Here is a 10694-nt window from a genome sequence, read left to right on the forward strand (position 1 = left end):
AGTTGACGACGCAGCCGGTCCCGGCAAACTCGGTAGCCAGACGGTGCGAGATGAGCTCCATCACCTCGTTCGCCTTGCTGTTCAGCTTCTGGATCCTATGCCTCGCAAAGCTGGGGGCCAGCGCGGCGCGGCGCTCGCGGTGCTGCTCGGAACCGGGCGTGCTGAAAGTGGCATCGGGAAGGCGGAAACGATACCGGAACTTGTCGGACTTGTCTATCGGCTGGGAGGGCCGATCGTTGATGTAGAGAGTTTCGTAGAACTCGTAGTCATCAATGTGCAGCTCGTCCGGGTTGATGCGCACGATGGGGCCGTACTTTTGGTGCATGCGTTTCACCTCCCAGGTAAACTGGCCTCCGCCGCCTTTGGCGAAGAGGTCATGGTAGGCCTCGTACCAGTGCGTGGCGGCAGCGAGCTTGGGCCCCGGGAACCTAGTGAGGGCGTGGAAATAGAGGCGGTAGACGACGAGGACGACGCCATATAGGATGTATACAAAGGAGAAGGTTACGACTATGGCAGTGAAGTTAAGGTCACGGAACCCATGGATGTGGGTTCTGTCAACAAGGCCGCCCATCGTGATCCGGGAGGGATTGTCTTTGTCGGGTGAAACTTGGAGAAAACTCTTTTTTTACAATACTGGAGTAATGGCTTGGACAAACTACACAATGCTATAGATACCTCACTTCAGGTCAACTCATATTTACGTGGTTCGTCGCATCAACTAGAGAGCGGAAATACTTGGAGCTTGGAGCCAAGACCCAGAGGCACGACGTATGTTGATTATGCTGCCTACAGAGTGATCCTTGTATGAAGCTAGGTCAAAGGGCCCGGGCTTCTGCGCAGCTTACATACATGCGCAGGCCCGATTAGAACTATGGCGTGATTAGGAAAGTGAGCGCCCGGTGAGAATGAGACGATCGGAGTCCTACGAATAGGCAAAACAAGGCAGGGTAGCATAGTGGTATAAGTTCGAAATATGAGTGCCTGATAGCGTGATCGCATTGGGGCTGAATCATGTATGTAACGGTATACAAGTGGGTCAAAACAAGGCCATTCTACATGATCGATTGGCTTGGCCTCAGCCCAGCTAAAGTGAGGCAACAGCCCGCGCATGCTTACTATGCATGTACAGTACAAAGCCGTATCATACCGTTTAGGGAGTCCTCTGAGGATCACGTAACCCCTTTTGCTTGCCGATCGGAAGTTATGCATATTTTAGCGCCCGCCGCCCCACTCTTCATCCCGCGCGCGATGTGCAATCGATAAAGGGAATGACATCCTAGCTATATCCCCTGCAAACACACAGCATTCACGTTCCAGCAAACATTCGCAGTTCTTGCCATTACAGAGCAGTTTCAGTCGACGCCTTTGATTTATTTTCCTTACCTTATTCCCAAAATTTGACTCCTCTCCCCATCTATCATCACGCAGCTATCTGACGACCATGGCAACCGTTGTCTTCATCACAGGTGTCAACCGAGGCAAGTTAAGGGAAACAGATCCAAAGCCACATGCTGCAGCCCCCACTTGGCACCAATGGGGATACTGCTGACACGTCCCCCTTCTCTCCCAGGTATCGGCAAGGGACTGGTAGAAGCCTACCTGTCGCGCCCCGATCATATTGTGGTCGGCAGCGTGCGCGATAAGACGCAACCCTCCACTTCGGAGTTGAAAGGGCTGCCTGCCGCCTCTGGCTCCAAGCTCATCCTAGTCAGCATCGAGAGCACCTCTCTGACCGACCCTGCCAAGGCTGTCGAGGAGGTCCAAGCGGAAGGCGTCGACCACTTCGACATCGTGATTGCCAGTGCCGGCTGGTCGCCGCCCATCGAGATCGCCGACAATGCGCAGATCGAGGACGTGAAGAAGTCGTTTGACATCAACGCCGTGGGCCCGCTGATTCTCTACCAAGCCGTCAAGCCACTGCTGGAGAAGAGCAAGTCGCCAAAGTGGGTGTCTGTCTCGACAGCTGCTGCGACCATCTCAGCCCTGGAGCCGTTTCAGGCGTGGGTCTGCGCGGCGTATGGATTGACCAAAGCGGCGCAGAACTGGTTCACCGTGTATGTGTAATGTCGGGGCTTTCCGAGGGGTTTTCTGGACGGGCTTGACTGACTGTGTGATTCGTATAGTGCGGTGCATGCCGGAAACAAGAACATCACTGCTTTCGCGATTCATCCTGGGTAAGCTTTGCTCTCCGTCCTGAAGGGGAAAAGGGCACCGAATGCTGATGCAGCGAGTAGTCTTGTCCAAACAGAGATGGGCAACGTGGGTGCGCGTAGCATGGGACTGGAGAAGGCCCCGAACACTGTCGAAGAGTCCGCCGGCAAGATCATCGATGTCGTGAGTTCATGTCTTCTCCCGTGCGTATCGTGACTCACCGAGCTAACATGGGGCAAAAGATCGACAAGGCCACCAGGGAAACTACATCGGGGAAGTTCCTGAATGTTATCGATGGCAGTGAGATCCCTTGGTAGTGAGGCGCTGTCTGTATTTCCGAGGGCACGGGATTACGCTTGCTCCGGGAGAAGGCGGACGCTTATTCGTAGATCTTGGCGGTAGTGCATAGAGGGACGTCATACACCGTAAACTAGGTTCTTTGTGCCATATAGTACACTAAAGCAAGCATACCCATACTCTATGGTGACTCCGCCGTCATCTCTCCGTGATTTGGAATTGATTACATTGATTACCTACTTGGGCGAGCGAGCCACGTGTATGGGTCACAATGGCAAATCCGGTTGGCGCTACTGGCTCTAAATCTTTATTTTGCGAGTTCTTATACTTCGGAGAGACATTCATCGTGCTGCCTGAAATAGATTAGACCATGCTCATGCTTGTACAGCCCATCAAGGCATCACTATACTCGTTTATCATGCGCGCACGCATTTTCCAAGCTCGTAAAATCTGCCTTTCTTAATCCAGGACCTGATATTACCTATAGAATGGTTTTACCTCCTATCTTCTGACTCTCAAACTGCTGTTACCAAAGGCAGCTCTTTGTTGACCTTCTTGATGCTACGTATCGGTGATACAACCTCTCGGCCACTACCATCATGACTCTCATACCCCTCGCAAGATGGTTACCTCCAACATACCTTTTTGGCAACATGGAGAAAGCTTAAGGCCCGACGACCCACCCCTGCAACCCGGACGATGAAGTCTAGCAACGGCGATGCCCTCTGACTTCTATTTCTGAAATCAGCAGTGCCTGCTTGTCGTGATTCCTAAAACTGTAGATGCTCTCAGTTACTTACGCCGCTAAACACTCTAGGTGCTGTGAAATAGGGAGAGCCACCTTCAGGCCACAACCTTGACTTCAGCTAACCTTTTGCGTCCAGCGCCGATCAAATCAGTTACAGACTGCGGCTATGGGGAGAAAGAGGAAAAGAAGGAGCGCACGTTGACATATCACATGGCCAATGCGATTGTCTCCGTGTGGGGGAAGCTCCGTGTAAACTTCGATATGTGAAAAGTTGAATGTGGAAACGAACTAGTCTAGCACTACCGGTAATTCTGAGTGTAGCTCTCGATGTGTAGTTCTCTATAGTTCTCAGTGTGGAAACACACCAGCGTGTCTCGTCGATTAAAAAAGGAGTGAGAGCTCCGTGGAGAGGGATCGGCCGCAGAGTAGACTAGTTGTGGTAGATTAGCGGTAGATTAGCGAGAGATTAGCGAGAGATTAGCGAGAGACCAGTGCTTGGACGACGGTGTAAGCCCACAGCCGGTATTTAGTTACGGCGTTGTATTATGCACGTCTGGGTGTCGGGGCCTAAAGCCTTAGGCCCTACTTAGGTGAATCCCGGTGAACAGGCCTATATATATGTTCGATTAGTAAAAAGCCATAGATCGGACCATAGAAAACCTTAAGGCAGGACGAGGAGCAACAGGCCAATCAGAGGTAATCTACCGATAAGACGGAGAAGGGTCGATAAAGGTAGTCGTTTAGTCCTTGGAGGAATCAAAATCACGAACCTTTCGTCATCGCAAATCGGGTCGCATCACTTTATTTCAACATCTCTGTCCCTCCTCTACTCTCCACATTGAACCCAGCTCCTTTCTGGTCACGGAACAATCGCAGTCACATATAACTTGCGTTAGACAACCCAACTTCGCCGCCGCCACAACCAGGAAATACCCAGCGATCGGCTTAGGCGTTGACCGTCCTGTCTGGTTACCACTAGCAGCTGTGCGCATTCCCGCAATCGTCGACGAACCTGACTTGTCGAGCGGCACGGGTTAGCGCATCTCCAGCCCGTGAATAGTACCCACCAGGTCCTCCCAACCAATCTATGACTGACAAGAAAATGCCGATAGGGTTGTCGCCCGGTTCGCCACCGTATCAGGCTACCATGGATCCACCGCCCGGAGACACGGCCCCCGTCGTCGACATTCTCAGCTTGCCTCGCGCAGTCCGTGACGACATCTACCGAAGAGTGCTCGTCGTGGGGCATCCGATCTTCGTTTTCCAAGAGACAGGTTCTTCGGTGGTGGAGAGTTTCGCGCCAGATAGGCCAAGGCGCTGGCACGCGCTGCTCCACGTCAGCCACAAGGTATGCGACGAGGCCAGGGAAATACTCTATGGTGCGAACCATTTCAGCTTCATGGATACGGCACAGCACCAGGCGAGCCTCTTGAGCTCTTTTCTCCGCCATATCGGACCGGTAAACGCGGGTCATCTGCGCCACATCAGCATCAATTTCCCGGTCATGAGCGGCTTGGGATCTGTGGGAAAACATGGAGGAGGCGAGTTCACCCTTAGGCAGGACGATTTGCAGAGTATGCAGCTTCTTCAGGAGGAATGCACGAGCCTGAAGACGCTGGAGATGCGCTTGTATGGCCAAAATGCTGCGGATCTATACAAGGCAAGCCAGGATACGGCGAGTGCGCAGCTTGTTCGAGAGGCGTTGATACAGATCGATGCACGGCGGGAGGCCATTTCGTCCCTAGATGATTTCATTATTCGAGTCTACGGCGAACCGCTTGCTCCCGAATTGGAAGAATCCAAACGACGGCTAGGCTGGGAAGTTCTGCCAGTGATTCCCAGCAGGAGGCTCGGCCACCTCTGTCACAGATTTGACCATTGAAGCACGTAATGGCCCCAGTCAATCGACCACGGCAGGCGAGGATGTGGTGGCCGTGGCTCAACCCCAAATTAATGAGAGTACTGATATTTCGGTGGCCCCCGGGGCCGGCCTTGATCAAGATGACGCCACCCATGACTCGCCGGATGTCCTTCCCGAAGACCTCTGGAGCGCGGCTTACCGCGAGGCCGCGAAATGTCTCGGAGATGACATAAACTCTACTAGTCTCAAGGGAGAGACGATCAGGCAGCTGTTCGCACAGCTAGAAGACATCGACAAAGAAGCTTCTCAGTTGTCCCTCTTTCTGAGGGGTCTGAGATATCTCCGCTCTCTTCAGATACCGCTGGAGAGGTTCAAACTTGCGCTGGACCTAGCGGCTCCACTGACAAGTCTCGAACCTACCACCGCGACTGTCTTTGGTGTGGTAAAAAGCGTCACTGCGGTCAGTACGGCTCGCCGAGGTTTAAACCCTCCACGACAGGAAGCCAGATGGCATAACACCGTGCTAACACCTAGCTATCTCTCTTAGCTTGCCATCAGCATTTCAACGGCCGATCTTGAATTCGCCAAGCTCATCGGAGAACTACTTGAGTAGCTCTCCTACTCCAGGCCTCGATGGAAGCATAACCCTTGACATACCTTCACAAGATGAAATAGTCGTTGATTGAGATTGCGCTAGGCACACCTGAGGGCCCGAGATTTGGGAGAGCCACGAGAGTATCTCGGTATCGGGCTGCATCAGATCAATCAGCCAGGTATATTCAGCCCGTAACATGGGCTATCAAACACGTAAAGGAGATAAAGATGATTGCTCAGGTATTCATTCAGTTGGGGGAAGAGTGGAAAGATTCACACCTCCGGGAATGACCCTGGATTCTATCTAGGCATAGACGGGCGGGTCCACACCAAACGCTTTCCTGGATTTCGATGTGAGGATTCGACACGGCCGAGCCGACGCGTTCGAACCTGTTAGGGATGAGTAATTTGGTGACTGTCTGTGCCAGTGGCGGTCGTTTAGTGGGTATGCGCTGAAGCCTACTCTTTTGGTTCGTAGCTCTCGGCGCATCTGGCCAGCAGTTTGGTACCCAATACCGACGTCGAAGAATGGCGCCCGTGAAGGCTTGATGGACAGGTTGGAGGAATCGATTCCGACTCGATATTCGTTCTGGATCAAAATTGGTACAAGTAGTGGCAGCACACTCGCTTGTTTTATATAGCAAGTGCAAGTATTTCATGTATCGTAACACACCAGGCCAGTATGGCTAGAACACATTGCTCTGTAAGCCTAGTAGATTGCTGCCTACATAAAAGGAGCTCGACTGGCTAAAGGAACGGCTGCATTGCCCTCCACCTGCGGCTACCAAACTAGCCCCGAGCACAAATCTCCCAGCGTCCCCAAACCCGCCCCAAACCGAACCTACAATTCCATATCCGTCGCGCGACTCACACCGTCCACCATGTCATGGTTCTGGCCGCCTATCACGGCTCTGCACTCAGGACAACGCGCAAGTTCCATTGGCATGCCGCATTCGCCAATTGCGAACTGGAAATGTTAGCTCGAGCCGAGGTTTGGCTATGGACACGACAGAGAGACATCTACATACCGTATGCCCGTTCAAGCATTTGTACCAATGTCCTGAATGGGTGGCAATGCCACTACTCCCACTAACCATGGCAATCTTGATGGCGGCAATCTCCTCTGCAGTGACCGCCTCGTACCACTCCCGTCCGAGTAGACGCTGCGCATCTTGAATGTCTTTGAGAACCTGTTCTGCGCCGTCGAATCCCACTCTACACATATTTTCCGCGTCGTCAAGAAGCTTCCTCGCCGTTTCGACGTATTCTCTCACTCCCTCGGGACTGCTTTCTCGATAGGCCTTCGAACGCTGTAGGTACTTCGTGATCTGTGCATATGCGAGGCTACCCTGGATCGCGATGCGTGGAAGGGCATGGGTAGAGCTGTCTACAATGAGTGCCTTGCAGTCTTTGAGAAATAGCTTAGACTTTTTGATGATGGAAGGCGAGAAAGCGTTTTCGCAGAGTTCACTCAGTTCACTATGTGAGACGAACATGTCTTGGAGCATTATGTTCTGGACTTTAAGCCGCGCCAGCCGACCACTGAGAATGACCTGCTTGTTGAGGGCCGGTGCTGTGAGATCAGACAGGCTGAGATCTGCCAGGCGCGAATCCAGCGGCTGTTCGTTCCTGGCATGCAAGATGGCATCGAATAATCTCTTTGACGGCTGCTGCTCGGCTCTTGTCTCTTCGCAGAATTTTGTGATCCGTCTTTCCAATCTCCTGCACTCGATTCTGTGGTCTTTCGTTTCTTCTAGGCCTAGGAAGGCGTCTATGAGCCGGTTGTGTGCCTCCCGACTTGATTGGAAGGAACTTTCCAGTTCATCAATGCGGTGTTCTAAATCCGCCAGCTCGGCCAGGCCTTTAACAACGAATTTCTTCGAAATCTCATCTATCACGGCCATGTTGATGGCTCGGTTGTATCTCTGGGTAGCAAATTGCCTGATTGGCCGCTTACAGTCTGGACAACGAGGCACAGGCAAGATTCTAGAAGAGCTCTTCAGCCCGATGAAGTCTCCTTTGTGGTCTGACGTATACACCTCGCTTATCCCCACGAGCCCGTCTAGAGATTCGGCAGTGAAGAAGTGACCACAACCAAGGACAACAATTGGCGTCTTGTCAAGGTCAATTTCGCCATAACACTTGAACTCCAAAAGATCGACGCGACCTTCGGGCTTCTCTCCACAAGCCTGGCAGTATCCTTCTGGGCACGACTCGCCACAGATCCCGGGGCATCGGTGGCCGCAGCTCAGTGTTGACTGGCACCTCTTGTTGCATGGAAGTCGATTGCAAGGCGCAGCGCATGGCATGGAGCACGACCCTTGGTGGCTGCAGCTCCAGCTACATCTCTCTATGCACGGCGGGCACGCATCGCGGCAGAACATGGCGCAACGCGAATGGGCACAGCGCACCTAGAATAGTATCAGTAATCACGTTGTTGGTCAGATTGAGTTGGTCAACGCAAGAGCAGAGACTCTTACCTCGCAGAGCTTCTGACATGGCCCACACGGTTCTCCGGCATGGCAACGCTGGTTGCAGACGTGGTCACAGATGTTGCTCGGCCGACCACAGAGCTTTTCGCACCGCTGATGCTTGATGATAGTATCCCCGGTCTCGTTTGTCTCTTGACAAGAACCACAAGAGCCAGGACAGGGATGGCCACACTCCAACAGTTGTGTACAGCGCGTGGGGCAGCGGAAATCATTTGAAGCTACGTCTTCAGGGCATAGCAGATTCACAACATGCTTGCAGCCCGGAACCGTCTTGTCGACGAGGACATCGCATTGGATATCAGCAGGCTTCTGGAGCTGATGGCATAGAACCCGATTCTTCTGATGCCCACAAGGGAGTCGGAACTTATCGACGAAAACCAAGCATGGCCCACACTCTTCGCCACACATCTTCGGGCACGCGTGATCGCAGGTTCCTCGGACGCGCGGGCAGGCCTGTGGACACAGCCAGGCTGCATGCACCCCGTCTGAGTGGCATTTGGCCTGGCATCGGTGGCCGCAGAGTTCCAGCCGCCGATCGCACGGAAGGGCACAGCCGCCTTCGGGGCTGTAGCGGAGGAAGTCATCCGGCTCTGCACACTGGATCAACTGATCAGCATGGCGAGGACAGCACAGATTGAATGCTCTGCCAACAGCCCCGGCCTCCTCTAGCTGGCGATAGACGTCGACCCACATGGGGATGTTCGCGTAGGTGGTGACGTTGCCGATGAGGTACATCCCGTACTGGGCGCGGCTGAGGAGCACGTTGATGCGGTTCTTTGTTCTTAGGAACCCTGCTCTCTTCTGTTCGTTGCTTCGGACAAGAGACACGATGATGACCTTCGCCTCCTCGCCCTGGAAGTTGTCAACGGTAGCCAAGCGCAGCGACTCAATGAGCTGCTTTCTCTGTAGGGGTCTCTGCTTTGGCTCTTCCCTTTCCTCGGCCACTTCTTCCGCAAACCCATCTCGTGCGAGAGTCTCTTCGTCTCGTTCACTCATGACGATTTCGAAGTCCTGGCTCAACGCTACTCTTAGCTTCTGGAGTTGTCCCGTGTAAGGAGTGAGGATTGCGATGTCTGTGCTCTTGTATTCGCCTTGTCGAATGAAGTGCCTAACAAGGGCCTTAGTCATGCTGACCTCCCAGGCATTGCTATGGGATCTCAGCCGTCCGTCATCACTTGTCGTGTCCTCCATGTTCTCGTGATTTAACCAGAATACGTTCTCGCGTATACCCACCACATTTGGGAGATCTCTAACAGACTTGTAGTCCTCAAGGTTCGGATACATGGTGTTTCTGATTAGGCGTGATATCTCTGGACGCATGCGTCGCTGCACATTCAGCTGGGCAATGGGTATGGGCGGCAGTCCAGGCTGACCAAGAGCAAGCCTCTCAAACTGGCTCCTGTCGAGCTGGTACGGCAGACCTCTGGGTGTTTCCAGACTCAAGGAGTAGTTGTTTATCTGTGGTCGTAGCTGTTGATGATCGCCGATCTGGATGAAATGCTCAACACCTGGCATTAGAGCAGATATGGTGTGAGCCTCTAGGACTTCTGCCGCCTCCTCACAAACGACAACTTTTGCACGAAGACGACGGAGCGTCGAGACGTCCCTGGCAAGTCCTGTGGTGGTTATGCCAATGATGTCCGTCGTCAACAAAGCTCGGCGATTGACTTCGTTGTGGACTGTGTTCAGCTTATCCCGGATCTCCTCTACATCGGTGATATCCTGAAGCAATCTCTCGGTGTGCTCCGCCTGTGCTTGTTGGAGCCAGTGGTCGGCTACCATCCAGCGTTCGGGTGGCCCGAGGGAATATATATCAGCCTCAGCCTTCATCAGTAGACTGTCCAAGTATTCTTCGGGTGAAATCCCAGCCGGCACGTCGGGAGTTGGATCCTTCTGACGCCCCATCCACGCCGTGAAAAGGTCCTGTCCAACAGTAGTAAATCCCTCCGCATCATACCCGAGTAGCTGGTGGTGGATTTCGGGATGCCTCCTTTGAAGAAAACGGTCTAGAACTTCCCACAAAGAGCCCTTTCGGAACTTGTGGAGGGCTCCTAATCTTTTCCCTAATGCCTTCATTTTGTCCTCCAGAGCTGTGTAGGTGGTCCCAAGGATGTAACCTTCATGCTTGGTCTTGGGATAACTGGCGCTGACGACCTTGAGGTTGTGGCCCTGAAGCTCTGGCGATCGGCTTTGCCCACCGATGCGGATGATTCTCGTGATCCCAACCTCCTTTAGATGAGTAAGGAATTGATCTAGAGCGTGGTTCGTATAACAGCTGCAGCACGGTTCAGCGGTTACACGGATCAAAACGCCTGGAATCTACGTCTTTTACTTACATGATAACGATTGGCCCCAGGCTTGCCGCCTCTTTGCTGGCCAACAACACCTGGATGAGCTTGACGCCAAGGTATGACTTCCCTGTTCCTGGGGGACCCTGTATCAATGCATACTCACGAGTAAGTGCTGCAACCAACGCGACGCATTGCCCTCGGTCAAGACCTGTCCGATCCTCCATCTCATCAATAAGCGATGCGTCGGTAGAAGATGCCAT

The 10694-nt window shown here is 53.1% G+C and overlaps 3 protein-coding genes across 3 annotated transcripts; 1 reads left to right on the top strand and 2 right to left on the bottom strand.

Moving 5' to 3' along the window:
* Window positions 1-95: 95 nt before the first annotated feature.
* Window positions 96-571, bottom strand: UCRPA7_7329 (putative benzoate 4-monooxygenase cytochrome p450 protein; the record flags this gene model as incomplete). The annotated part of the gene is made up of 2 exons (XM_007919862.1): window positions 96-142; window positions 190-571. The coding sequence occupies 2 exons, from the start codon at window positions 569-571 to the stop codon at window positions 96-98; spliced, it is 429 nt and encodes a 142-aa protein (XP_007918053.1).
* Window positions 572-1533: 962 nt separating this feature from the next.
* Window positions 1534-2468, top strand: UCRPA7_7330 (putative aflatoxin biosynthesis ketoreductase nor-1 protein; the record flags this gene model as incomplete). Its single annotated transcript, XM_007919867.1, has 4 exons — window positions 1534-2054; window positions 2124-2174; window positions 2235-2334; window positions 2394-2468. The coding sequence occupies 4 exons, from the start codon at window positions 1534-1536 to the stop codon at window positions 2466-2468; spliced, it is 747 nt and encodes a 248-aa protein (XP_007918058.1).
* Window positions 2469-8001: 5533 nt separating this feature from the next.
* UCRPA7_7331 (putative nfx1-type zinc finger-containing protein 1 protein) lies at window positions 8002-10694 on the bottom strand (the record flags this gene model as incomplete). Its single annotated transcript, XM_007919864.1, has 4 exons — window positions 8002-8062; window positions 8132-8179; window positions 8775-10418; window positions 10480-10694. The coding sequence occupies 4 exons, from the start codon at window positions 10692-10694 to the stop codon at window positions 8002-8004; spliced, it is 1968 nt and encodes a 655-aa protein (XP_007918055.1).

This window comes from Phaeoacremonium minimum (genome assembly GCF_000392275.1).
Source record: "Phaeoacremonium minimum UCRPA7 unplaced genomic scaffold PA7_03_scaffold_511, whole genome shotgun sequence".
Classification (NCBI taxonomy): domain Eukaryota; kingdom Fungi; phylum Ascomycota; class Sordariomycetes; order Togniniales; family Togniniaceae; genus Phaeoacremonium; species Phaeoacremonium minimum.